The sequence below is a fragment of the Ornithodoros turicata genome, chromosome 7, assembly GCF_037126465.1.
Source record: "Ornithodoros turicata isolate Travis chromosome 7, ASM3712646v1, whole genome shotgun sequence".
NCBI lineage: Eukaryota > Metazoa > Arthropoda > Arachnida > Ixodida > Argasidae > Ornithodoros > Ornithodoros turicata.
The window spans coordinates 22,893,045-22,916,843 of record NC_088207.1 but is presented as its reverse complement, the minus strand read 5'-3'; the positions used below and the strand labels follow the sequence as shown (position 1 = coordinate 22,916,843).

General features: G+C 45.7%; 1 protein-coding gene across 1 annotated transcript; it reads right to left on the bottom strand.

Moving 5' to 3' along the window:
- Positions 1 to 9,934: 9,934 nt before the first annotated feature.
- Positions 9,935 to 23,497, bottom strand: LOC135400343 (acetylcholinesterase-1-like). The gene is made up of 7 exons (XM_064632177.1): positions 23,346 to 23,497; positions 17,861 to 18,577; positions 16,222 to 16,477; positions 15,800 to 16,100; positions 13,948 to 14,170; positions 11,926 to 12,585; positions 9,935 to 10,175 (listed from the first exon to the last, which is right to left on the bottom strand). Exons 2-7 carry the CDS (start codon positions 18,529 to 18,531, stop codon positions 9,995 to 9,997), a joined length of 2,292 nt encoding a protein of 763 aa, XP_064488247.1. The 5' UTR covers positions 18,532 to 18,577; positions 23,346 to 23,497; the 3' UTR covers positions 9,935 to 9,994.
- Positions 23,498 to 23,799: the final 302 nt, after the last annotated feature.

Below are 23,799 nucleotides of genomic sequence, written 5' to 3'. Positions count from 1 at the left end.
CAGACCGTTCCTGTTGACCCCCCACGTGACCCAAATTACGGTTCTGGACAGGAGGGATCTGGGGGTCCAAACACACCTGTCTACTCTTATATGTTTGCATTGTGTAGTGGGTGGAAAGAGCGTTGTGTAATTGAACCAAACAGAAGTATGGCGTCCGCCACCCACGCGTCGTCTGCTAATGCGTCGTCTGCAATAGAAAAGCAGAAAAGGGCGCCTGCCTGGACACGAGCCCAGCTGGACGCTCCTAATTTGTGAGAGGAATTGCATTGTTGTTGTCGAGGGGCGAGGGAATCCGTGTTGTTTGAGAAAGTGGGCTATGGCGTGCCGCGTGCTACAGTACGGTTCCCGCGAAGCGGTTCTATGTAACAGCCAGGATTGCCCTCGCATGCTTTGTTGTTTTTCCCTTCAGTTTTGTTCTCTCGCTCGAATGGTTTGCACTTTGAAGTGTCATATAGCTCCTGAAAGGCAGTCACAGGACACCTCTGCGTGGAAAATAGTGCTCCATTAGGTTTTCACAACCACGCATGTGGCGGCCATTCACATGGATTACATGCGGTCAAACGACTGCGCAGCAGAGACGAATATAACTTGCAACGGATGTCCCAACCAAAACAGGAATCGAAAATCCTGAAACAGTGCTATATTATACGCAAACGTGAAACGGAGAGCATGAATACTCGGGACGTTAGTCCATTTATTTGAGTACGTTGTCTCAGAAACGGTACTACGTGACAGCGCAACTCAGCTGCGCATGAGGCACGAGGACGGCTGTAAACAACCAGAAATGGAAGAAATGGAAGAGCTGCACCACAATTAGGGTTTGAATTAGGGCTTATTAGCGTTTATTATTTATTTACAATTCTGGTTTATTATTTACAATTAGGATTTATTATTAGTTGTTTGAAGAGGACGCTGTGTCGTCCTGGTGCCTCTGTTTATCCCGTTGATGAGCTGCACTATGACTATTCATATCACGCGTACTAGTTGTGCCAACCAACCAACTTTTCTGGGCAAGTTGGTACTTTTCTGTTCCTTGAGTAAGAAACAGGTGCTACATAATTAGCAGCACCTGTTTCTTACTACTAGCGAAAAGTTATCATCCGATTTCCTGTCATCGCTGTGTTTGCGTAGCGCTCGTGAAAGCATAATTTTGAACACCCTGTATTTTTTTTTCCTCCTTTTTCTTCCTTTCGCGCGTGTTTCGTTAAATAATAATTTTGTGCTGCATTATTATTAGGTCATCGTTGCAATTTTTGGCGTTTTACACGTCTCTGGTGATTTGTTCGTGACACCCACTCACTGTACGGTTCGTGAGATACGCCCATGAACAAATACGTAGATTTGTAATGGCGTGTAACGCGCATGCATAAAAAAAATGTATAGAACTCTCGCTATACGGATGCCGAATGGTAAAGTATCACACAGTGGCCTCCCACGCGAGCACTGTATATACGTGTTATCCGCCTCCAAATCTTGATGGCTGTGCCCGAGCGTCGGTTCGCCCAGATGCTCTGTTGGAACCCTCGTCCGCGTCCTGTCGTCGCCACTTTTTCTCTCCGCACAATGGAGTCCCCTCACGCCCCCGTCACAATGTTACCAGCCTCATTTTGGAGTGTTTTTCTAGGCTTAAGCATTGACGCTCTCAACGCCCCCGCGCTAGGCGAACATTACGTTTTTCAAAGTCGAAAAAAAAAAAAAAAAAAACGAGAAAAAGAGAGAAAAATATCTCCCGTATAATCTCGATTTCCTGCGCATTCTTCTTCTCTGTGACGCACACTCTTTTCACGGCGTGTTAGACACGTTTTCCTTTCGTTTTAAAATTCCCTCTTTTTTTTCTTTCTCGCATACACGCGCGACGGTGTCGTTTAACGGTATACGCGCCTTGAATGGGCGTTTGACTATATATGGTTTACTCAGGGATGGGCAGTATTTAAATACATTGTAATTAAAATACTATTTAAAATATAAATACATGTATTTATATTTTGTATTTAAATACAGACTTGAAAAATGTATTTATAATTATATTTAAATACAAATTTTCGGGTATTTATTCTTGTAAATACTTGATAAATACTCTTAAATACAGAATATACTGACTCATATCTTAAAGTTGCCCTGCATTTGACCTTTCGGGAAGAAGGGCGAGTTTGGGGCGCAATTATGCCAGGTTTGCGCTAGCATGCGCATGCGACAAACCATTTTAGATGGCGAGTTTTCCACTGTTGTTGCGGACAACGGTCGTGACTACCCGATTACATTGTTCTACGAAGCATCTTCGTCAAATTTAATACAAGCATTTGTTCATCGGCACCTGTGGAGATGCTGTTCTCCTTTGCGAATCTGATTGTACGGCCGAACAGAAGATGCCTAAAAGAAGCAGTCGTTGAGAAATTTCTAATATTAAAATCGCCATTATAATCTAACAAATAAATGCTATTCTTTCTTGCTGATTTGTCCTTATGATCATAATTGTTTCTGTAATTCCAGATGACATCTTCCTCACAGTATTTATGGTAGTAGTTACGGTATTTAAATACCATATTTATATTTTGTATTTAAATACTCATGTTAAAAACTATTTATGAAGAGTATTTAAATACCCCTGTCAACAAAGTATTTTGTATTTATATTTAAATACTCAAAAAATGTATTTATGCCCATCCCTGGGTTTACTAGCTGTCGTGATGTCGTTACGGTTTACTCATTTGTTTAGTTAGCAGGCGACTCGTTATTAGTTACAAAATATGGCAGAAAAGACACAAAAGTCGATAAGAAAGAAAGAAAGAAAGAAAAAAAATCACGGTGTTACGAAACCGCCACACTGCTGTCAGGTCGACACCAATGACACTTTTGATCGGAGCTGCCGATAAAGGTTAAACAACTGATAATAAAATAATAATAACCTTTATTCATCACTCTCGTGGATGGGAGTTGGGATTAAAAAGCCCAAAGGACTTGACTGTATTGGACTTGACTACTAGATAGTTCCCAAAATGGCGCGGGTTCGAACCCGGCCGAGGACGCCAGCAACTTGGTGGCAGGGTACAAGTTGCTTAGACACGCCGTCTTCCGCGAGGGACGTTAAATACGGGGTGCCGTGTGATAAGCTTTCATCGCGCGTTAAAGAACCCTCAGGTGCGCAAAAGCAATCCACAGACCGACAGCTGTGGCGTCGCTCATGATCTCAGTTGTCTCGTGACGTAAACACCCAATTATTATAGTTCCCATAATGGGAAGTGGAACTTGGAACAAAGGAATCACCGATGCGTTTCGTAGAGAGCGCGGAATTGGTAGTTTTTGGAGGTTGCTATAGTGCGATGACAGGTGTATGTGAAGCGCTGCGCCGCATGAAACAGTTACGCCAGATGATACGGTGCGTACATCATTTTTCTGGTAATTTGGATTTGGGCAGGTGTTAATTGCCACGAAGAGGTGTACGCCTCCCATTTTCAAGAACACAGGAAAAAGACGCACTGCCAAAAACAGAACTTTTTTTCTTTCTTTTCTTTATTATAGACACAACATGTTACATCAGTTGTGTAGGGAGGCGGCCAAAAAGCGGCAATACTGCAGCTTGACGAGGGCACGCCCCTTTAATAACGTACAGCAGCATCACAACAATTGTACAACTAGCTATACAAAGCAATTCGCAAAACAAATCGCTAGCACTGCATCAATGTGTATTCACAATAACAGACATAACAAAACAAAAACTGGATAAATGTAACGAAAGTAATCAGAAATAGAGGTTACAGAGATGACTCTCATGCAAGGCAAGGCATAGTAACAAAATATTAGTCGCAAGAGAAATTGCAAGTTGTCAGAATTCAAACATGGCTCTTAGAGCTGTAAATGATATATTCGCAAGATCGATACCGTTCTTGATGTACTTATTAAGGATTGTTGCAATATTATACTGTATCAATTGTGTACCGAAATTAGTACGCAAGCGGGGTACATTCCAGTAGACTGCTTGGCGTGTCCTTTGGGTGAATTGTGACTGCAGGTTGAAAAGTGACAGTATTACTAAGTTGTTATTTTTTACGGCCGACATGTAGAACTTCAAAAGGAGGTATTCATAGTATTGATGAACTTTCATGATACGAAGTTGTGTACTTCACCACACATATGTCTAATCACGTTCGCAAAGTCATTTGAATCGACGCAACTTCAGCACATTCGATATGCGCTATATGGTTATCTTTGCCAATGGGGGCCTGGCTAATGGCAAATGGGGTACAGTATCGCCACTGGCGAACGATGAAGCTCCCCATTCATAATCCCGCAATGAAGCACGTAGCAAGTATGTTCACGTGTACGTACATATAACACGGACGAAGTGCGTGCATGTGTGTGTGAGAGCGTGTGAGAGCTGTAACAGAAACGGAAACGGATATCGCACAGTTAGAATACCTGAAGCAGAAACGGAAACCACAATAATTTACGGTAATAACTCGGGGACCGCAGGACCCGAATTATTTCAATTCTTCACCATATCATGGAGATAAATTTATGAAATAAACTTCAATCAAACTAAAATTAAATGAAGAACTACAACTAACATGAAATATCAAGCTGGAGCATATAAGTAAGTAGTACACCGTAAATAGAAGAAGCATAGTTCTTATACGCTTACGGTAACCTGGAAATTGCAAGCGTGTAACATTCCCGGAAACCATGTTCATAATAGCTGTTCACAGAAATCACGTACCTGTATGTGTATTTTGAATAAACGTTGTCTCCTGTACGCATGTATCCCTGGAGTCCTCAAAATAGACTCCGGAACGTAGAGGGATTAGGTTTTGTCACGGTCTCGATGGTCTTTTTCTTTAAAAAAAAGGAAGGGAAAGAAAGAAGGAAACCAAAAAGGGGGCTGGAGGTGGGGCGGTACCGAAACGGAAACGAAAGCAACCATGGTGGTAACCGAAACTGAAACTGAAACAAATAAGAGCCAGCAACGGAGGTGGTAACGGGAACGAAAAAGACTCCGTTATCTTTCTGTGGGCGTAACAATGAAGGAACATCTCAGAATCTTATCTGCTGATAGGGCGCGGGAAACGCGGTAGCGGTCTACTCTAACACTCGTTAATATTTTGGGTAGAGGTTCTATAGGGAATTCACAGCGGGGGGGATTGCACGCTGGTTCCCACCTCCCAAATGTACACTCTAAATCTTTTCACACCTTTAAAGGTGTAATAGCGTGCATGGCGCACGCCTTTTTAGGTGTAATTTTCGTAACACCATAATGGAGCACGGTTTCGCACAAATTTTCTTTACTCAAGTGTTGTCTGTCCTCCAAAAATTCAGTCTTGCAACATCTCAACATTGTTCAACGGTATTGTAGACACTTCCGCGTGCTCGATTATCGATAGCGATGCATATGTGCATTAGCTCGTACCTGCGATATCCAAGACATAATGAAAGCAAGATTTGCACTGACACTTGATCTTTAGTAATGCTTTCCAAATTTTGTAAAATATCACCCTGGAGATGCAATGTTACGCAACCAGGTTGAATGTTCATAGCGCACACCTTTAAAGGTGTTAAAAAGTTTACAGTGATACCAGAGGTAGGATTTCAAGGGGGGTTGCAACGCCGAAATCCTCCTCCCTTCTCTGGCTCCGACACTGCAGTATAGTAGCGTAGTGGCAGACATGTAGAAGATACTACAAAAAAGTTTTTAGAATACGTTACTAAATACTGAGCGCAAAATGTATTTAAAATACATTAAAGATAGCTAGACATGAAAGTATTTAGAGTAGAGAAGTAAAAAGTATTTAAGATATTTATAAGATACTCAAAAAATAAAGAGCCACAGAACTGTCAAAATGTGCCTGCAAATCAGGCATATACTTTATTTGCACGCAGAAGCAGCTGCATTTCTCAACGCGCTCAAAGTGCTCAACCGACAACCGTCCCCTCTTCCTTTGCAAAAACGTTTCCCGAGAGCCCAGTTTTATGTCAGAGCACACGTGGTGTTTCAAGCCAAATGATAACAGCGTGGACATCCTTTGAAACGGCCTGGAAAGGTCAAAAGAACGACGAAAAAGAAAGAGAGAAAAGAATGTCATTTGAATATTCGACAAAAAGGAAAGAGTAATTAGAGTACTGAGTACTAAATTCTGAAAAAAGTATCTTAATTACAGTACAGATACTTTTCACGAAGTGTGCTCAGTAAGATACTAAGATGCCAACAAAAGTATTTAAGATACAGTACGGTACTCAAGTTACTTCCAAGTCTGTGTAGTGGCTAGCGCACTTCATAAGTGGTCCTCATGTGAGAAGCATTTTTGTGGTGTCTGAGCAATTTTATTCAACTTCAAAACTGTCAACAGGGCTGTTTTTTCGATGTGAATACGTCTTATGAATCGGGATGCCAGTTGGAAATGTTGAGCGCACGACCTACTCTATACTAGAGACCTGGACAGCTGGCGATCCCCTATGGGAGAGACGGGTCACGGGTTAGTTACGTTAGTGACCGCTGCAAGCGCCACATAGCATTATTGGGGAGAGGGAATCACCCTTGCCACCGCCTTTAGTCCGCTACCTAGGCCTCCATGTATTACATGGAGGCCTAGCCGCTACGCAGGGATACACAGGCTGTTGCTAAGCACGCGCTATTATCTCTCTTATACTGCTTCGTCGTTGTCAACACAGCCTACCATACATCGCCGCGGTTTCGACAAGTCACGTGGTAACGAATAGTGCGAGCTAGCGCCAAATCCCATATCCAAGCGGCGATTGCCAGAACTACTACCCCGGTGCTGGGAGCATTGCGGATGTCCAGGTCTCTAGTATAGTAGTAGGTCATGGTTGAGCGCTACGAAAGAATATTTTAAAACATTATAAAACGTAAACCCCGCACAGTACGGCCCGAGTTTTCGTGTCTGCCAATAACTACGGTGGTCGAAAATATTCAAGGTGACGACCGCAACATCGATGTCGATGCGTACAATAGAACGACCCTTAGAATATAGGGCAACACGGCGATCTCAGGTGAGTTGTATTCAGGTACCGCTAGGGGAGCTCTCGGTGCAGAAACCGAAACTATGTCCCACATGGATGCTCGTCGGCAGTACCTAACCTAACGGCGGTACCTGCACATAACTCTCCTCAGAACGCCATGTTGCCCTATTCTAATGCACGGAAGCCGACGTTTTCGCGCGCAGTTTATTTTTTTAAATGCTGAGTATGGCTTGTAGGATTTTTTGTGGATTCCCGACAAGAAAGTACTGACGTCACCAGCGTACGTACATAATGTACTTCGCAGAATTACCGACGTTGGTATATCGTTAATATATCAATTGAAAAGGAGGGTGCCCAAAATACTCTCCTGAGGTACTCCAAGTGTAATTTCTCTCAATTCTGATGTCGCACAACCGGTCTGTACACCCTGCTCGCGATTAGATAAATTTGAAGAAGTTTCAATGCAGTTCCTCGAATGCCGTATTTTGACAACTTATATAAAAGAAGCTTGTGGTTAGTTCGGTCAAATACCTTTGTAAATACTATAAATATGCGTAACACAATATTTCTTGCTTCAAATTAATTTAGAATCGCTTCTTTTACTTGCAATAAAGCAAGCTCAGTGGACATACCCTTCCTAAATCCGAATTGGGTTAGGCTTATTAGCATGTTTTGACCCATAAAGCTACACAGTCTCTTACCTGAAAGACTTTTTCAAGCCCACTTGAAACCACGGGCAGAATGGCATTCAGTTTACATGACATCGGTACTATGTGGCGACTTCGATGTGGACATAACACTTCGCCGGTTTCATGGACACTTTCAACGTCGGTTGCACGACACGGGCGATGACGAGTACGACGGTGGGCAATACTTGGGCAACATCAGCGTCGAATGCCTCTATTACATCTACTTCTCGTGCCACCATGCTTTATTTCAGCAACACTATACGATGTAGAACTAGTGAATTTATTCGCAGCACGTCCCAACACAGCCTACACAGTAAATTTTTTAACGCCCTTCCCGGTGTGAAAAGGATGTACTATGGGGACACACCCGAATTACACTAATACTACGCTCCACAAAGCACCCGTGTTGGTGTAAAAGGGGTGTAATGTACCAATACACCACGATCACACTTATGTTACACACTATGCTAAATTTGGGAACACTCATATCAGAGCAAAAGAGGTGTATATGGCACAAACGAAAAAGATACAGACTACAAGTAATGAAGAGACTTGGGAAGCCGTATAAGGATTAAAAACAATTGCTACTTTTATTACATAAAAAATTAAATGGGGTTACTAGAAATAGGTTTACAGTCGTATTGCCAACTGTAGGACAACCGCAGTTACAGTTAGAGGTCGACGTTTCGGCAATCAGCGCTGCCTTCAAGAGGACTAAACTTGAAAATATGTGACAGGGGCTTCACCCCTGGTTGAAAGGTTAACTGGTGCGGCGGGGCACGGATTTACTTAGATATATGTATGTAAGTAAATTTCTGACTAGTGTGTGTGATTGTGAAATTAGTATACGAAAAGTAAAAGTAGTAAATACCAAAGATTACGAAAAGCTAGGAAAAAACAGGGGAAGTTTATTACAGATTATGAAGGAAGTCGACGTTTCGACAACAGCAGCCTTCAACAGGGCTTGCACATGTCGAAGGCAGGCTGCTGTTGTAGTGTGGACTTGCCCCCTGAATCTTTAATAAACCCCCCTTGTATTTTGTTTGCTTGTTTCTAACGAAGGAAAAAAAAAAAAAGAATACGACATTGGGCTCGTTTCCCGACTTGTTCTGCTACTCCTATCGTAAATTATCACCCCCATGTATTTTCTGTTTGTAATCCTCGTATCCATTCTACCTTGTCCAGCAGTGTTTTAAGCCGTGTTCATACGCGAAAACCGTACATGTGACATAATGAATGCTAACTCGAGCTCCCATAATAGGGTAAAGCGGACGCTAATCGACCAGCTCCCGTGACATAGTGGTTAAGATGATCTCCTTCCACGCCGGTGACTTGGGTTCGAATCCTCTCCGGCTGCGTTGTCTGATGTTTTCCCTGGGTTTTCCGAAGATTTCACGACGAATGTCGGCACAGTTCCCTCCGAAGTGGGCATAGGACGCACCCCAACTCCCTGCCCCCACTACTTTCATCCTGTCCTCTCTCCATCTGTCCACGTCCCTCCGATAGCCACAGTTGCTTGGCGGCGTAACACACAAAAACGAAGAGTGTAACTCAGATACTCGCGGTTGCAGTGCAACTAGTGTTCTTGCCGTTTTTTGGGTCAGTACACCCAATAAACACCCTTCTTTTGGGTGTAACATGTGACGCCCCGGTTACACCCATCATACACTGTTAAAACAGAACTTCACCACATAGCACGCTCCTAGCCAACCATCATTTCGAATGATATCATTCTGTGCATTGATTTGTTGAAAACGAGAGGAGGCGCCTATCTGGGACAGATTATCTTGTCCCAGATAGGCGCCGCCCCCCTGTTTTGAACAAATCATGACATTGAATGGTATCATTTGGTATGATGGTTGGTTAGGAGCGTGCTATGTGGTGAAGTTCTGTTTTAACAGTGTAGGGGTGTAGCAGTTACACCCATAAGGGTTTGAGTTATCTAACACTCATTTTACGCTCATAGGGGTGTAAAAAAAATTACTGTGTATAAACGGCAGGTATGGCTTCCGGTTATCGTAAACGCTCCCCTGCCGATGCTCCTCTCACGACACTTTAGTGACGAGCCGCGCCACCGACACACACCTTCAGTGTACTCAATGGTTTACCCTTTTAGGGGGTTCCCTGCAGGTTTGTTGGTGGGGGGTGGGGGGCGTTAGGGCTTGTAGAGGGGTCTGGGTAAATCAGAGTACTGCTTCACAGAACGAACGAAAACGAGTAACCTCGCTATCACCCCTGGAATTCTCCGCAAGACAAACATGAAACAAGTCTCCATCTCGAGTTTGGCCCTTTATGGGTTTCATTTAATATATCAGTGTTTGTCGAAATAGAGCCGGTCAAAAACGTGGCTCCGCATGCTTCCAAGCATTGAGCTCCGGTAAGAAGTTGGCCAATGTCGCGCATGTCTCCACCTTGTAATCTACGATGACGGACAGCGCATTTGAATCGATGGCCACCGAACGTGGGTCTGCTGCCGTGTACACAGGCCACGGCTTATTCTCCACCAGCGGTAGGGACCTGCGGACGCCCAAGGAGAAAAATGTTTTAAGTACCATGTTATGTCCCGCCGATAAAGGCTATATTTTAGGTCGTCGTCCGGGAGGTGTGATTTCTAGCTCGAAACCTACACTCTTAGAAAAAAGAAAAAAGGGCGGAGCAGTTACACCTTTTAGGAGGTAATAGTTGTCGCATATACAGGGTGTCCACGCTAAGTGTGAACAGATTTTGAAAAAAATATAACACTTTTTCCAAGATGAAATCAATTGCAATATAGCATATGCTGAAGGGCACTCCCTAGCAGGGCATTAGCAAAGTCCAAAGGCAATGTCTTAATTAACTTTCATTAATTAACTTTTTAATTATAACAGCTACAAAGTTGTCCCAATGAGAACATCTGTTCCTTTCGGTCACCTGATATCGTAGCCGTTTTCAGAACAAAAATCCGTTCGATAAATCGCCCGCAAAAAATTCGTGAAGGAACGCCATTTTTTTTCTTTATTTCGTTCATTGCGCTTCTTAGAAGACGCGTATTTCCTTCATCCCCAACGGGAGAGGGGGAAGGAGCACAGTGCCGCCTCATACGTCGAAGATGAGCTTTAACTTGCGGAAACAAAACAAAAACAAATGTATCGGGTGACTATCGGAACTGGCCTTATCTTGGGTTGCATTTTCTGTTTCCTTTTAATCTTTGTCCAGGAAGCGAGAGGCGATAGTGTGCTCTTGGTGAAGTGGTGAAAGTTAATTAAGACATTGCTTTTGGACTTTGCTAATGCCCTGCTAGGGAGTGCCCTTTAGCATATGCTATATTGCAATTGATTTGATCTTGGAAAAAAGTGGAAAAGATTTTTAAAAAATCTGTTCACACTTAGCGTGGACACCCTGTATGTTGTGCCTAAAGGGTTGCAACGTTTTTACCTGCTACCTACGAATGGTAGGGTTACCGCTTCCGATTCGGTGAGCGAGGGGGGCGTACGCCCTTTTGTAGCAATTTGGATATATAATAATCACTTCTATCAGACGCTATATGTTGACCTAAGTGGCAACTACCAGACCAGAAGAGGCGGTTAATGCTAACGCAATTCTCTCGCATTTACCGCTAAATCGCTAGTGATTTTTTTTCCCTCTTGATTTGCACGATCTACGTGGGTCGCCCTGTGGCAGGTAAAGGGAGCTCAAGCTCCCAAGTCTTCCCTCGTCGTCGCATGCACTGACACTGACGTGGGACACTGCCGTTGTAGACGAGGGGGCGCATTCTGCTTGAGGAAACAAGACAGGTAAGATGGCATAGAGGCAGGCAAGCTGGCGGATGTGATGAAAACAGCCTGAGCTTGGGCAACTCACACACGAAAGCAACCGACACGTACGGGAGCCCTCATCCGTGCCATGTGGGCTGCATCCTCCAGCTTGCTTGCGTTTTTGACTCGCCAGAGAATAATATACAGTCACCGTTAGAAATATCGGCGGCTCAAGCCCTGAGGCTTCTGGTCTATAGCTTCGCTTAGATCGCCGGGGTTCCCACTTTTCGATAGGCATACGTGCCAGGACCATTTTATGACGTGCGATTTTCCCGAACCTCCCCCAATAAACCGAATATCCTCTCGATGTACAAATAATGTGCTAACGGATTCGCACGTCCGACGGATATCTCAGTGATATCCATCGGACGGGCGAATCCGTTAGGACATTCGGACATTCAGAGGATATTCGGTGTTGTTAGGGGCAGTTTCTGTGACCCCAGCGGTAGATCTCTCGCTCACTCCGTACTCACCCACTTTTGGCGAAGCCTGCCCACATGTCGATGAGTTCACTGCCAAACTTGACCTCGTGCAGAAGATATCTCTGCACGGCCCGGAAGAGAAAGTGCAGATCCGCAAAGCGGCCGGCTAACGTCCCATTATCCTTGTCGACACTGTTCTCTGGTTCGTTGAAGACATACGTGCGCACCCTATTGCCTCTCCACGACAGGTGCTCGGCGAAGCTCAGCACTGGACACACGTAGTACACGTCACCGATGAGGCTGTGCGCCCAGGAGAGATTGTTACCGGTGGCGTTGCGCCTGTACATTTGAATAATGCGTATTCGTTGTTGCACGTCGAGCGCACCGAGCATATATGACACGGCGCTTGGCAGGAATGTGTGGTCGTCGTGTTGTACGGCATGTGCGAGGTGGTAGATTAGTCTCGAGCCTTCGTCGGCAACCGTTCCAAGTAAGATATCTTTGCCCTGGACCGGATTCATTGAGGCCAGACGCCACGGCTCATACGGAAAGAGTTCACTGCCAAAAGAAGGTTCGTAGGTGAAAGGAGGACGTCGAGCAACATTCAGAATCTTCTCCGCTGGTAGGCTTTGGAGGCAGAGGAGAAGTTGGTCAAGTGGTTTGGGTGGACACTTGAGGGTAGATGATACGCTCGGAGCCGCTTGGTGCATCCTGTTCAAAAGACGGGGGACACACACATAACCAAGCTGAGTCAAACAAGTTCAAAATGGATCAGTATGACTTATGGTGTATAGCATTATTATTGCCGTACACGCTAAAAACGGAGCTTCACCACATGGCGCGTTCTGCGCCTACACTCTTAAAAATGAACTTCACCGCATAGCACGCTCCTAGCGAACCATCATCTCGAATGATATCGTTATCTGCCCTGATTTATTGAAAACGGGAGGCGGTCGCCTTTTTTGTGACACTTATGCTGCTCATAATTGTCACAAAATAGGCGTACGCCTCCCCTTTTCAACAAATCAGGGCCGGTACGATATCATTCGAGATGATGGTTCGCCAGGAGCGTGCTATGCGTTCATTAAGTTCATTAGTTCATTAGTGTAGGGTCATCGCTTCTGATTGTACGAGAGAGGGACGCGTACGCCTTTTTATGTCGATTACCATGCATCCATGTTGACACAAAAAGGCGTACGTCCCCCCCTCTCTCTCTTCGAATCAGAATCGATAGCGCCATCATTCGTGGCAATGGTTGGCGCAGAGCATACTATATCCACTCTTAAAAATGGGGGGGGGGGGGGGGGGGGTCGAGGTAGCTTGCCGTTGTTGGCCGCACTCAAGTGGGCATCGTCACGACTATAGCCAAAAAAAAAGGAAAAGGTGGGAGAAAGGGGAGTTGAGGACTTCAAAGTGATGTAGAAGCAGGATCACTGCCGCCGAAATGTATCCCAATACACTATAAAAAATGAACTTCGCCGTGCACTCTTAAAAATGAACTTCACCGCATAGCACGCTCCTAGCCAACCATCATCTCGAATGATATCGTTACCAGCCCTGATTTGTTGAAAACGGGGGGCGTACGCCTTTTTCGTGACAATTATGAACAGCATAAGTGTCACAAAAAAGGCATGCGCCCCCTATTTTCAACAAATCAGGGCAGGTAACGATATCATTCGAGATTATGGTTGGCTAGGAGCGTGCTATGCGGTGAAGTTCATTTTTAAGAGTGTACGGCGAAGTTCTTTTATAGTGTATTGGGATACATTTCGGCGGCAGTGATAGCTTGGGAACCGATTCTGCAATCGAGCTGCAGAGCGTTGATTTGCAATTCCTGTAGAAGAGGCGGTTACCAGTTAGGCACCACTGCTCTAGCTCTTCTGCAGAAAACGAAGAAACTACAGAGACGACGCTGAATATGCCTTCTTTTCCCACAGAGGCACAAGGGTGCTATTCAAAGGGAGGAATCCTCGTGAAAGGCGCCCATTCTCAAATGTCTTGCAGATTTTGTGCACATGAGCGCCTTCTCCAAGATACCCTTTTCCATATTTCCAACAATAATTTTCCACATACCTCCGGAATGGTGACTCGCTTTGAATGATGAACTTCCTAAAGTGCTGCCTCCAGAATGGCTTGGAGCTGAACAGCAATGCGCCGATAGACCACGCCCCCGTCCCGCTACCCATGAGCACAACATCGCTACTGTTGCCGCCAAAGGGCTCGATGTGATTCAGCACCCAACGCACCGCCATCTCCTGGTCGTACAGAGCCAAGTTGCCTGGGGCATCCTTAGTTCCTGCATACAGCATGTGACCAGCATATATATTACCTACTCCTATATTTATTATACGACAGCCACTATCGTCGTACTGACGCTATCAAAACCTAACCTACATTCTTAAAAATGAACTTCACATAGCACGCTCCTAGCCAACCATCATACCGAATGACAACGTTCTCGCCCCTGATTTGTTGAAAACGGGAGGAGGAGCCTATTTTGTGCCGTGCATAATGAGCACAAAATAGGCTCCTCCTCCCGTTTTCAACAAATCAGAGGCGAGAACGTTGTCATTCGGAGTGATGGTTGGCTACGAGCGTGCTATGTGGTGAAGTTCATTTCTAAGAGTGTAGTGCCTGAAATAAACCCAACCATTGCCAAGAATGATAGGGTTATCGCTTCTGATTCGAAGAGAAACGGGGGCGTACGCCTTTTTGTGGCAATTTTCATATATCCAAATTACCACAAAACGGCGTACGCCCACCTCTCTTCGAATCGGAAGCGGTAACCCTATCATTCGTGGCAATGGATGGCTCACAGCGTGCTGTGCGGAGAAGTTATGTTATTAGAGTGATATACATCACGAAAACCTCTCTGGTTACGGCTCCTCACTGGTCAACGTGCACATTCGCGGCGTCAAGTCAATAGCCTCCCAAAGCCAGAGTGCTGCTGCGTTGTGCGGCATCAACCATAGGAAATGTACAAAGCGGACTTATTAGAATTTACTGTGATGGATTGTCACGGAGGACGCTATTTTTACGAATATAACAGAATACTTAGCCGTCGCAATTTATACACGTGGGTTGCAAGACGCAGAAGTCGAGACTTTTTATTTTTGTGCCAACGCATTCGTGGCATCTTCAATGGAGAGTGCTTGATCGAATCCGTTAGTTTTCGTACACCAATAAGGCTTTTCCGTCAGTGTCGTGTTCTTAATGCTCCAAGGTTTAGCTCACTGAGTCCCCTGGCCCTCCAGCGCCTTTAGAATGATGAAACGGTGACATTGACGCGTTTACATTGTGTGACATTTTTGAGCGTACTGTACAATTACCGTATTTTCACGCGTATAAGCCGCACCGCAGATAAGCCGCAGGACGCGTTTTTAGGAACGTTTTGAAAATTTTCCGGCAGATAAACCGCACTCGCAGATAAGCCGCGGCAATACAAGACGACTTCTATGTGCAACAAAGGAGACCATAGAGTAATGCCATAAACCCTGTGGTCCATACTCCGGGATCGGCATAGTGTACAACAAAGGAGGTCAGTTCTAGAGTTCTACCAAAAATCGGATTGTGCCATTGTTGGGCGCTTTTCATGTATTGATGGGTCAATCTACTCGAATGTGGAATGTGTCGAATGTTCGTGCATCAGCAGGGCAGTGCTATTCCAGAGACACTGTCGACCCTTTCGTTAAAATCAGTGTATGGGGAAAATACCTAAAAAAGTAGTCATCAGATAAGCCGCACCGGTGGATAATCCGCAGAGCGCCCGTGAGAAAAAAAAAATCGCGCATAAGCCGCGGCTAATACTCGTGAAATTACGTTAACTTTCCACTGTTTTTTACTAACCGCTGAACAGCATTAGAACGTCATCGCGCTGTTCATGGAGAAGTCAGTAAAACTGCATAAAACTGTGTAACGAGATCACCTGTCGATAAAAATCCAAATACTCCTAGGCGGAAGTTTGGCGCAACAACGACGACGTCTCCGATCGCGGCGAAGGAGCTTCCCTCGTAGACGTTGTTGCTGCCATGGAGGAATTCCTCACCGTACAGGAAAACAATCACGGTCTTTCTGCAGTCGGGGCTTTCTGTTTGAATGCAAGGTGTCCAAATGTTGACGTGCAGACAATCTTCACTCGTATCTGTCGCGCCGCCAATTGTCTCCAAGTAATAACCTCCTTGAGGGCAGGCAGGCCTCATGGTAGTCGCATCTGTCAACTGTTTCGCCTAGAGATGGAACGAGGTTTCTCAATGAATACAAGACAAGTGCATAACTTCGTGCACTGCGGCTGCGTTAGTCGTATCAATAGCACATTGGTAAATAACTCTTGCACAGCTAGGGGTCCACCTCTGCGGCCTGTTCAGGACGGCGGAACCGGTGGCTTCCCCACGTGGGTTTCGCGTAGCTGATACCCAAGAAGGAGTAGACGGTGCGGCCATCCCTGCTCGACTTGACGCCTTTAAGGACACCCACACCTTTCACCAGGATCTTCACGTGGTTCCACTGGAGATACTCCGCAATAGACATCATGGCAGCCAGAACTACAAATGCGATGAACGCCAGCAAGAGTAACACAATCGTGACGACGTGCTTGTTTTTGTGCCTACGGTTAGAAACGGACATATAATGTTAGTCCTTTTCTATCTTCAGAATGCACATGAAACATTGGATAGACGATATGTATTCACAGGAGAGCCGTCCTCACGGTAGACTCTAGTGGAAGAACGAGCGCGAAAACACTGCTCATGAAGTTCCGCCCCGTGTTACGTTGAGCATTCACGCGGTGCCGGAACATCGGGAGTGGCACCGAGCAGATGACACTTAGCAGACGACACCGTCAGCGTCTTTTCCTGTCGTCTGCTACGGAATATCTTGGGGCTCTGTCCCAGGATATTTCCACCGTTAGCAGTGTAGGTGAAGCTACGCTCTTCAAGCACGGTGAAGGTTGCACGCTCGCGCTCACCGTGACAGCAGAAAGCTATGACGTGACGTTTGTCGCATTTTCCGCTGCAACATTCCCTGGAGTGTCGCTCGTGGTGAGTACCCTCTTAGAAATGAATTTCACCGCATAGCACGCTCCTAGCCGACCATCATCTCCAATGATATCGTTATCTTCCCAGATTGGTTGAAAACGGGGGGCGTACGCCTTTTTTGTGACAGTTATGAACAGCATAAGTGTCACAGAAAAGGCGTACACATCCCGTTTTCAACAAACCAGGGCAGGTAACAATATTTGAGATGGTGGTTGGTTAGCAGCGTGCTATGCGGTGAAGTTCATTTTTAAGAGTGTACATAGTAAGACGAACACGCGGTCTTTCACAAATAATCTCAAAATAAGCACAATGAATATGTTTGAATGTGCAGTGCCGACGCCTACACTCTAAGAACAGGACCTCACCGCATAGCACGGTGCGCGCCAACCATTGCCAAGAATGATAGAGTTATCACTTCTGATTCGAAGAGAAATCTGGGCGTACGCCTTTTTGCATACAATTATCATATATTAGAATTGCCACAAAAAGGCGTACGCCCACCGATAACCCTATCTTTCTTGGCAATGGTTGGCGCACAGTGTGCTATGCGGTGAAGTTCTGTTTTTAGAGCGTAGGAGTTTCTTGAGATTAGATTGTCGTGGACAAAGGTGCCGGTCTTTTGAAGCCCCGATATTACTCTGGTTCCAGAGTCCGGGAATGAATTCCTCCCCTTTCAAATAGTGCACGCTTCTGTCCGCGGGCAGTGTGCTAACGTAACGTCGTTCCCGTATTTGGGGAAAGTTTGTCGGTGACTGGTACTGACGTCACTCCGCCTTCAAGGAACCCCTTGGCCACTATGGCTTCTTGCTTTTTGGTGTTTTCCAAAGACTAGAAGACTAGTTTTTTGAATGTAGCGGAACGTTCAACAACTTTCATGCTGCTCCCTACTCAATTAAATACGGAAAAGGAAGAATCTCCGGAAAATGGCTTTAGTCTAAACACTGCATACATACCACCACTCCCGGATGTTGGGTCCGGTGTATTCGTCGTCTTTATACGACAACACGTGAGTATCAAAATGGAGGTAGTCATTCGTAGTGAAGTTGAAAATTTCGCACGATGGCATCGTGTCTTTCATAACCTCCTGCTTATCTGGTAAAGCTCCACCTCCTTGGGCACTCTTCTCAGGGACGCCGTTAGGACCTGCACCGTCAATTTGTTTCCCATTACTTGCTGCCACCTTGATATCTTGGTCCTTTTGTTCTTCACTATTCGGCGCAACATTCTCGGTCACTTTTGTCGCGCCTCCTTCGGGTTTGCTGTCGTGCACCGAGGACAGCGGCAGATGGTTCTTGCTTGCGCTGTTCCGCAGTGGTCCCGGCGCCTGGCACGCTTGAGGACCGATGCCGTCAGCTTTGGGCTGTGAAGGACCTGCTTCCTGATCTTCTGGCTGTGCAGCAGCTGAAGTCCCTTGAAGATGCATAGTGTCCGGTGTGTGGTCAACCAAATTTGGGTCGTTAGTTTGTGGTGGCATCGTGTCTGGTACTATGGTTCCTGATGCCATTTCTTGTACGTTCTTCTCTTTCGTTTCTGACACGTTGTCGACCTCCGTTGTGGACTTTGCGCTCTTGAGGTCGTGTTTCGACTTCCGCTTGCTTTTCCTTCGTCGTTCCACTCTTGACATCGAAGATTTGGAGAAGGGCGCTCTTGCAGGTGCTGAAGCTACGATCCTGGTTTTGTGGAGAAAGCAGAGAAAGGTGAAACGAACGGAACAAGGAAATGTCTCATGATTCCGGAACGAGGCATACGTAAGAAATTTCGCTTCCAGCTAACTTCTTTCTGGGCAATTCTATTTTCATCTATACCAAGTGAAGCCCATGGCGGTAGTACTTTCTAGCTCGAGGGACAGGCACTAACAATCAACGACAACTTCAACTACAATTCAGTGCAGCTGAGGCACAGGAGCGTTTGCCGACACTGCAGACGAAACACATCCGAGCCTATAAGACCGTCTTTCTGAGAAGAATCGCGACCATAGTCGGTACACCATTAAGTGCTGGAGACAAAACAAGTCAGGGCGGCTCCCCACAAGCAAAGGCAGTACCTTCGACTAAGGAAGTGTGTGTGTGTGTGTGTATGGGAACATCATTGAAACAATGTCTGGCTAACAAATGGTGCTGTTCATAAGGTTGACGTGTTCTCTGGCCTGATTGAGTCTATGAAAGCTGATATAGTATTCCGAACAGGCTGAATTCGTCCATTCGCATAATATATATACAGTCGACCCCCGTTTATCCGGACGGTGCCGTTCGCGGCGAAATCGTCCGGATACCGGGGCATCCGGATAAATGAAACGACCGAATAGAAACGTCCTACAGAGCAAGGTTTAGTTAAAACACAGAAATCTCGTCAATGACAGCTGTTACATAGTGGTGTAGGCACTCGATTCCTGCAAACTTTTGCTAATTGCATAGAGTTGAGCCACGCTGTTGCGCTGCTCGAAGAATGTCAGTGCGGACGCAAATTGTCAATGTCGGATCCTTGTTTCTCACTGGCGTCATCGGCACCGTCTTGCTGCACATCATCGGCGGCAACAGCAGCAATCACACCATCATCAGTCATAGCTGCACACGCGTCCTCATCCTTATCAACGTCAACGTAGTCAGAAACCGCAGCATCGTCTACGGCAGTCGCAGTGAGCCTCTGCATCAGGGATCGCAGCTCAGCTAGGGGAATGTCTTCATCGGCCAACGGGCCGTAAGCAGCAGGCCCTCGGGTTGGAGTTTTCCCCTCTAGAACCGGACAGTTGCTCGAGATATTTCCAAATGACTCGACTGGTCAACGTGACCCGTGAGAAAAGGGGGTCATGTGCACGGTTGTCTCCCCTACGGAGGAATGTAGGTCCCTGACGTGTGACGGGAATAACCCCAAAACAGCGAAAAGGGTGACGAAGTGGGGTCAGCGTCTCCTCTTACTCACGGTAGTCCGGATAACTGAGGCTGGATTACAAGAATTTTCGACTTTCGTTCCTTGGAATTCTTGCCCGAGTCCGGAAGCTGAAGTCCGGATAAACGAGAACAAAATACATGGAGGAAAATCCGCTCCGGTGCCTTTTGTCCGGATACCGCGGGATCCGGATAAACGGGGGTCGACTGCAATGTAAAAACCCGAGACTAGGGAACACGAAGTGACAGACACAACACGTGTGTTCCCTAGTCTCGGGGTTTTACATTATGCACCATCTTCACCAGCCAGGGGTTTATCCAGAATCCCAAGCACGTAGGGGTCTTGGAAAAAATTGAGGGGGGGGGGTTCATTATTATAGTTACGTCATTACAGCTTATCATTACCGACATGTGTCTAAAGCTGAAATTGCAAGGGCACCCCCCCGTAGGGGTTACACTGGTGAAAAGGTTAGGGGAGTGTCACTGAACATTTGGAGGGGTGTTAGGGGCGAGGGGTCTGGATAAATCACTGTCACCAGCTCGCTTGCTTCCTAGCCATTTTTTCATCGTCCATTCGCGATAGCGAGGTGTTTCCTAAAGAATTTACTGTTTATCGGAAGGACAGGTCTTGGCAGGGGAGTGTTTTCTCCATCAGATTCAGATTCCCCCTCGTTAGAGTCACTTCACGAAATCATATATGAGGTTTCAGGCCAAGCTGTTCTGCTAGTGGCCGGCTTTAACTTACCAGAATTACATTGGCATGATGACATGAGTGTATACCGAGAGGGGAGCAAGGGGGCTCGCGCGGCCTGGAGCTTCAAGGTCATTTCCAGAAATTGCGCACTCGTTATTGATAAGTTGTCATGATTTTTCTCAGATGTCATAATAACGTGAATTTCTGGACACCCGCACAGAGCCCAGCGTCCGTCTCCAGGAAAAGAGGTGGAGGTTAGGGGGTTGCACGCTTTGCCTCCCGGAAGCACTTTGCCCCCCCCCCCCCCCCTGAAAAAAAAATAATGGGAACGTCCCATTGTATGACTGCATCTGTGTTTGTATAGGCCGCGTTAATTGAGAGGTAAAAGTCCATGTTGACACTTTTTGTTGACACTTTTTGTTGACACTTTTTGAGACCTTGTCTGTGTTTGTCGTTTTTTTGTCCCCTAGTCTCGGGTTTTTAAGTTATGGAACTTTTTGTATGTTGCAGTAGTTGACTTAATCAACCTGGCAGTATGTGCATAAATTGATCTCTTTCCGAGTAGTTAATCCAATATTGCTAGTTAATTTTAGTGTTAGTTAATGTATTACCAGGGATCAGTGATCATCACGCTCAGCTACAAATACTAAAAATCACGAACGAGTCGAGGAGGCCTTTCTTTTTCGAGCGCGGTGATCCCGCAACAGTATCCTGGAGAAGCTATATATACTTGACCATTTCCTGTCATTGAGTGTCTCTATGACGATTATGATATCCACGAATTATGGTCCGCTTTAAGAAAACAGTTGCTCGAGCTTGTGAACAGATATACGCCAAGCATGGACGAGGCAAAGCTTAAAAGACGCAGGAAGACGAGGGTAACTTAATCTGAATGTACTTAAAATAATTGAGAGAAGGAAAGCTTATCATCGATTTAAGACGACCAAGAGGGAAAGATCTGCTAGATACATGACAGAGTAACGCTTGAATATAATTTCAGCCTAAAAACTGCAAATAAGCAATATTTCAAAATAATAGACGACCTGATGAAGGTGACAAAATGGCGTTGATGCAGGCTAGCTAACTGGTGGATGAACTCCATAATGTAAAAGTCTGAGTCTGGGCACACAGGGGGACGACACACAACACACGTAACGCGCGTAAAGTGTTGTGTGCCGTCTCTGTGTGCAGAGATTCAAAATTTCCGAATTGGGAAAATTGGGAAAAATGGAAACAAACGCGGTTACTGCTGAGTCGAAACATTGCCGGCCAAGCCACAGCACACAATGAGCTAGAAACTTTAGTAGTGTTGACCCTCTAGGCATAAATGCAGATCAGAGCATCCCATGATACTGCTGTCTACTCAGCGATAGGTGATTGGGTGATTGGAACAACCCGTCCACTCCGACCAGAACTCCGACATTATGTGAACGCGATGCGATCGCTTGGAGCAGCAGGACGGAGCTCTAAGTTGGTGGTTGCGTTGGCGGATTCGAGGCCCCTAAGGCACTGTTAGCAGGTTGGAACGCATCAAAGGCAGGAAAATTTATAGTTTTGAATTTTGTCGCCTGAAAAATTTGAGCTGTTTTTCCGGAGACGAGGAAAAAAATAACGAAAAACCTTCCCCCCCCCAAATTTTTCCGGGGCTATCGCATCTCTATCTGTGTGCCCAGACTCATGCTTTTACATTATGGCAGATGAAGGTGAATCCAAAACTTTTTGGAAGTACATAAATAAGGGGTGTGCGGACTTTTTGGAATCAATGACATTACAAATAATAACCAGGTGTTATCTGATGCCGTCGAAATAACAACGTGTCTAACGAACGGAAGCGCCGGGCCGCGTCCATATGCCTAAACGCCGTTCCATAATGCAGCCAGTTGGCCAGTTGTGTAAGTGGCATCGAGCCATTATTGCGAAGTATTGATGAGGGTATAGGGCGAATTGTCCGGATGGTATATCTCCTACACTCGTAACAGAGATCTTCGCAGCATAGCACGCCGTGAACCATTTCGACGAATGATAGGGTTCTCGCTTTTGAATGGAACAGACAGTGGGCATACACTCTATAGAATTGAACTTCACCGCAAGCACGCTTCTTGCCAACCATTTTCTCGAATGATATCGTTATCTGCCCTGATTTGTTGAAAACGGGAGGCGTACACCTTTTTTGTGACAATTATGAACAAATTATGAACAACATTATGAACAATTACAACAGTTTGCCTGGGGTGCGCTTGCGGGGAAGTTCACTTTTAAGAGTATGCCTTCTTGTGCCAATTTGGATATGTCATAATCAACACAAAAAGGAGTACGCACGCCCTACTCTTCGAATCACAAGTGATAACCAGGCATTGTTGATCTTCCTCTAGCTCCGCCTCTTTTTCCCATGAGCCCAGTGAGTGCCACAGGTGGCGATTGCTTTTCGAGAACGGTCTATTCGTTAGGGGCTCTGGAGACGAGCCATACTGGATAACTGCAGTTGATGCTAGCCTAACGTAATAAGGCGTTCATCCCACGTTTAGCACATACAACAAGAATAGGGATCGATTTCAAGCTGGGTACACCTGAGAGCTACGTTATATTCGTACAAATGATAGCATAAAAGGGTGATTGGTCTCAAAAACTACAAACAAATCCATAGGAGGCGGCTAAGCCCCTATAGAGGGAATAATTAAAAAGAAACAAACAAACTAGACAGGGAAATATGACTGATTCGTCACCACTAAGTTGCGGCAAAAGGGCGTCAAATTAGCGTTAGGCCTTTCCGGTATCAGGTGCGACCATAACGAAAGTCCACACGCAGATAAGTACCATACGCAGTCGCTTTAACAACTGACAATGAAGTACCGAACTTGCCTTGTTCGAGACCCTTAGCAAATAAGGGTGAGTGGAGCAGGTTGCCACAGGAATTCCAACATTCCACTACCAAGATCAAAATGCACGAGGACCAGGAAGCTTCTTCTTTTTCTCCAAGTGGTTACAGCCAACGCCTCCTCTATAAATTTATAGAGGAGGCGTTGTTACAGCGCATTGGCTGACCACTGTTGTTGTTGTTGTTGTTGCTCCTCAAGCTGGATGGCGCTTATCCGCTAGGGGATTGGCCAGGACTACTGAGGTGCGGTCAACAGGATGTTAAAAAAGAATTAGAATCGGTTAGAGCTGGAGATGAATAACATGATACTATGGAGAACAGCGCGGTCCCTAACGCCGTTATGGAAGGCTCCAAGGGATAGCAGAGATGTCAAGGAGAGCTGAGCACCGATGGAGAGAAGAGGGGGGACGAGAAGGCGACGACGAATGGTGACGTAGG

Coding starts and splice junctions, on each gene's coding strand:
- LOC135400343 (XM_064632177.1), bottom strand. CDS start 18,531: ATGTCAAGAGTGGAACGACGAAGGAAAAGCAAGCGGAAGTCGAAACAC. Junction 16,478..17,860: donor CCCAACATCCGGGAGTGGTG/GTATGTATGCAG, acceptor TTCTAACCGTAG/GCACAAAAACAAGCACGTCG. Junction 16,101..16,221: donor GTCCTGAACAGGCCGCAGAG/GTGGACCCCTAG, acceptor TTCCATCTCTAG/GCGAAACAGTTGACAGATGC.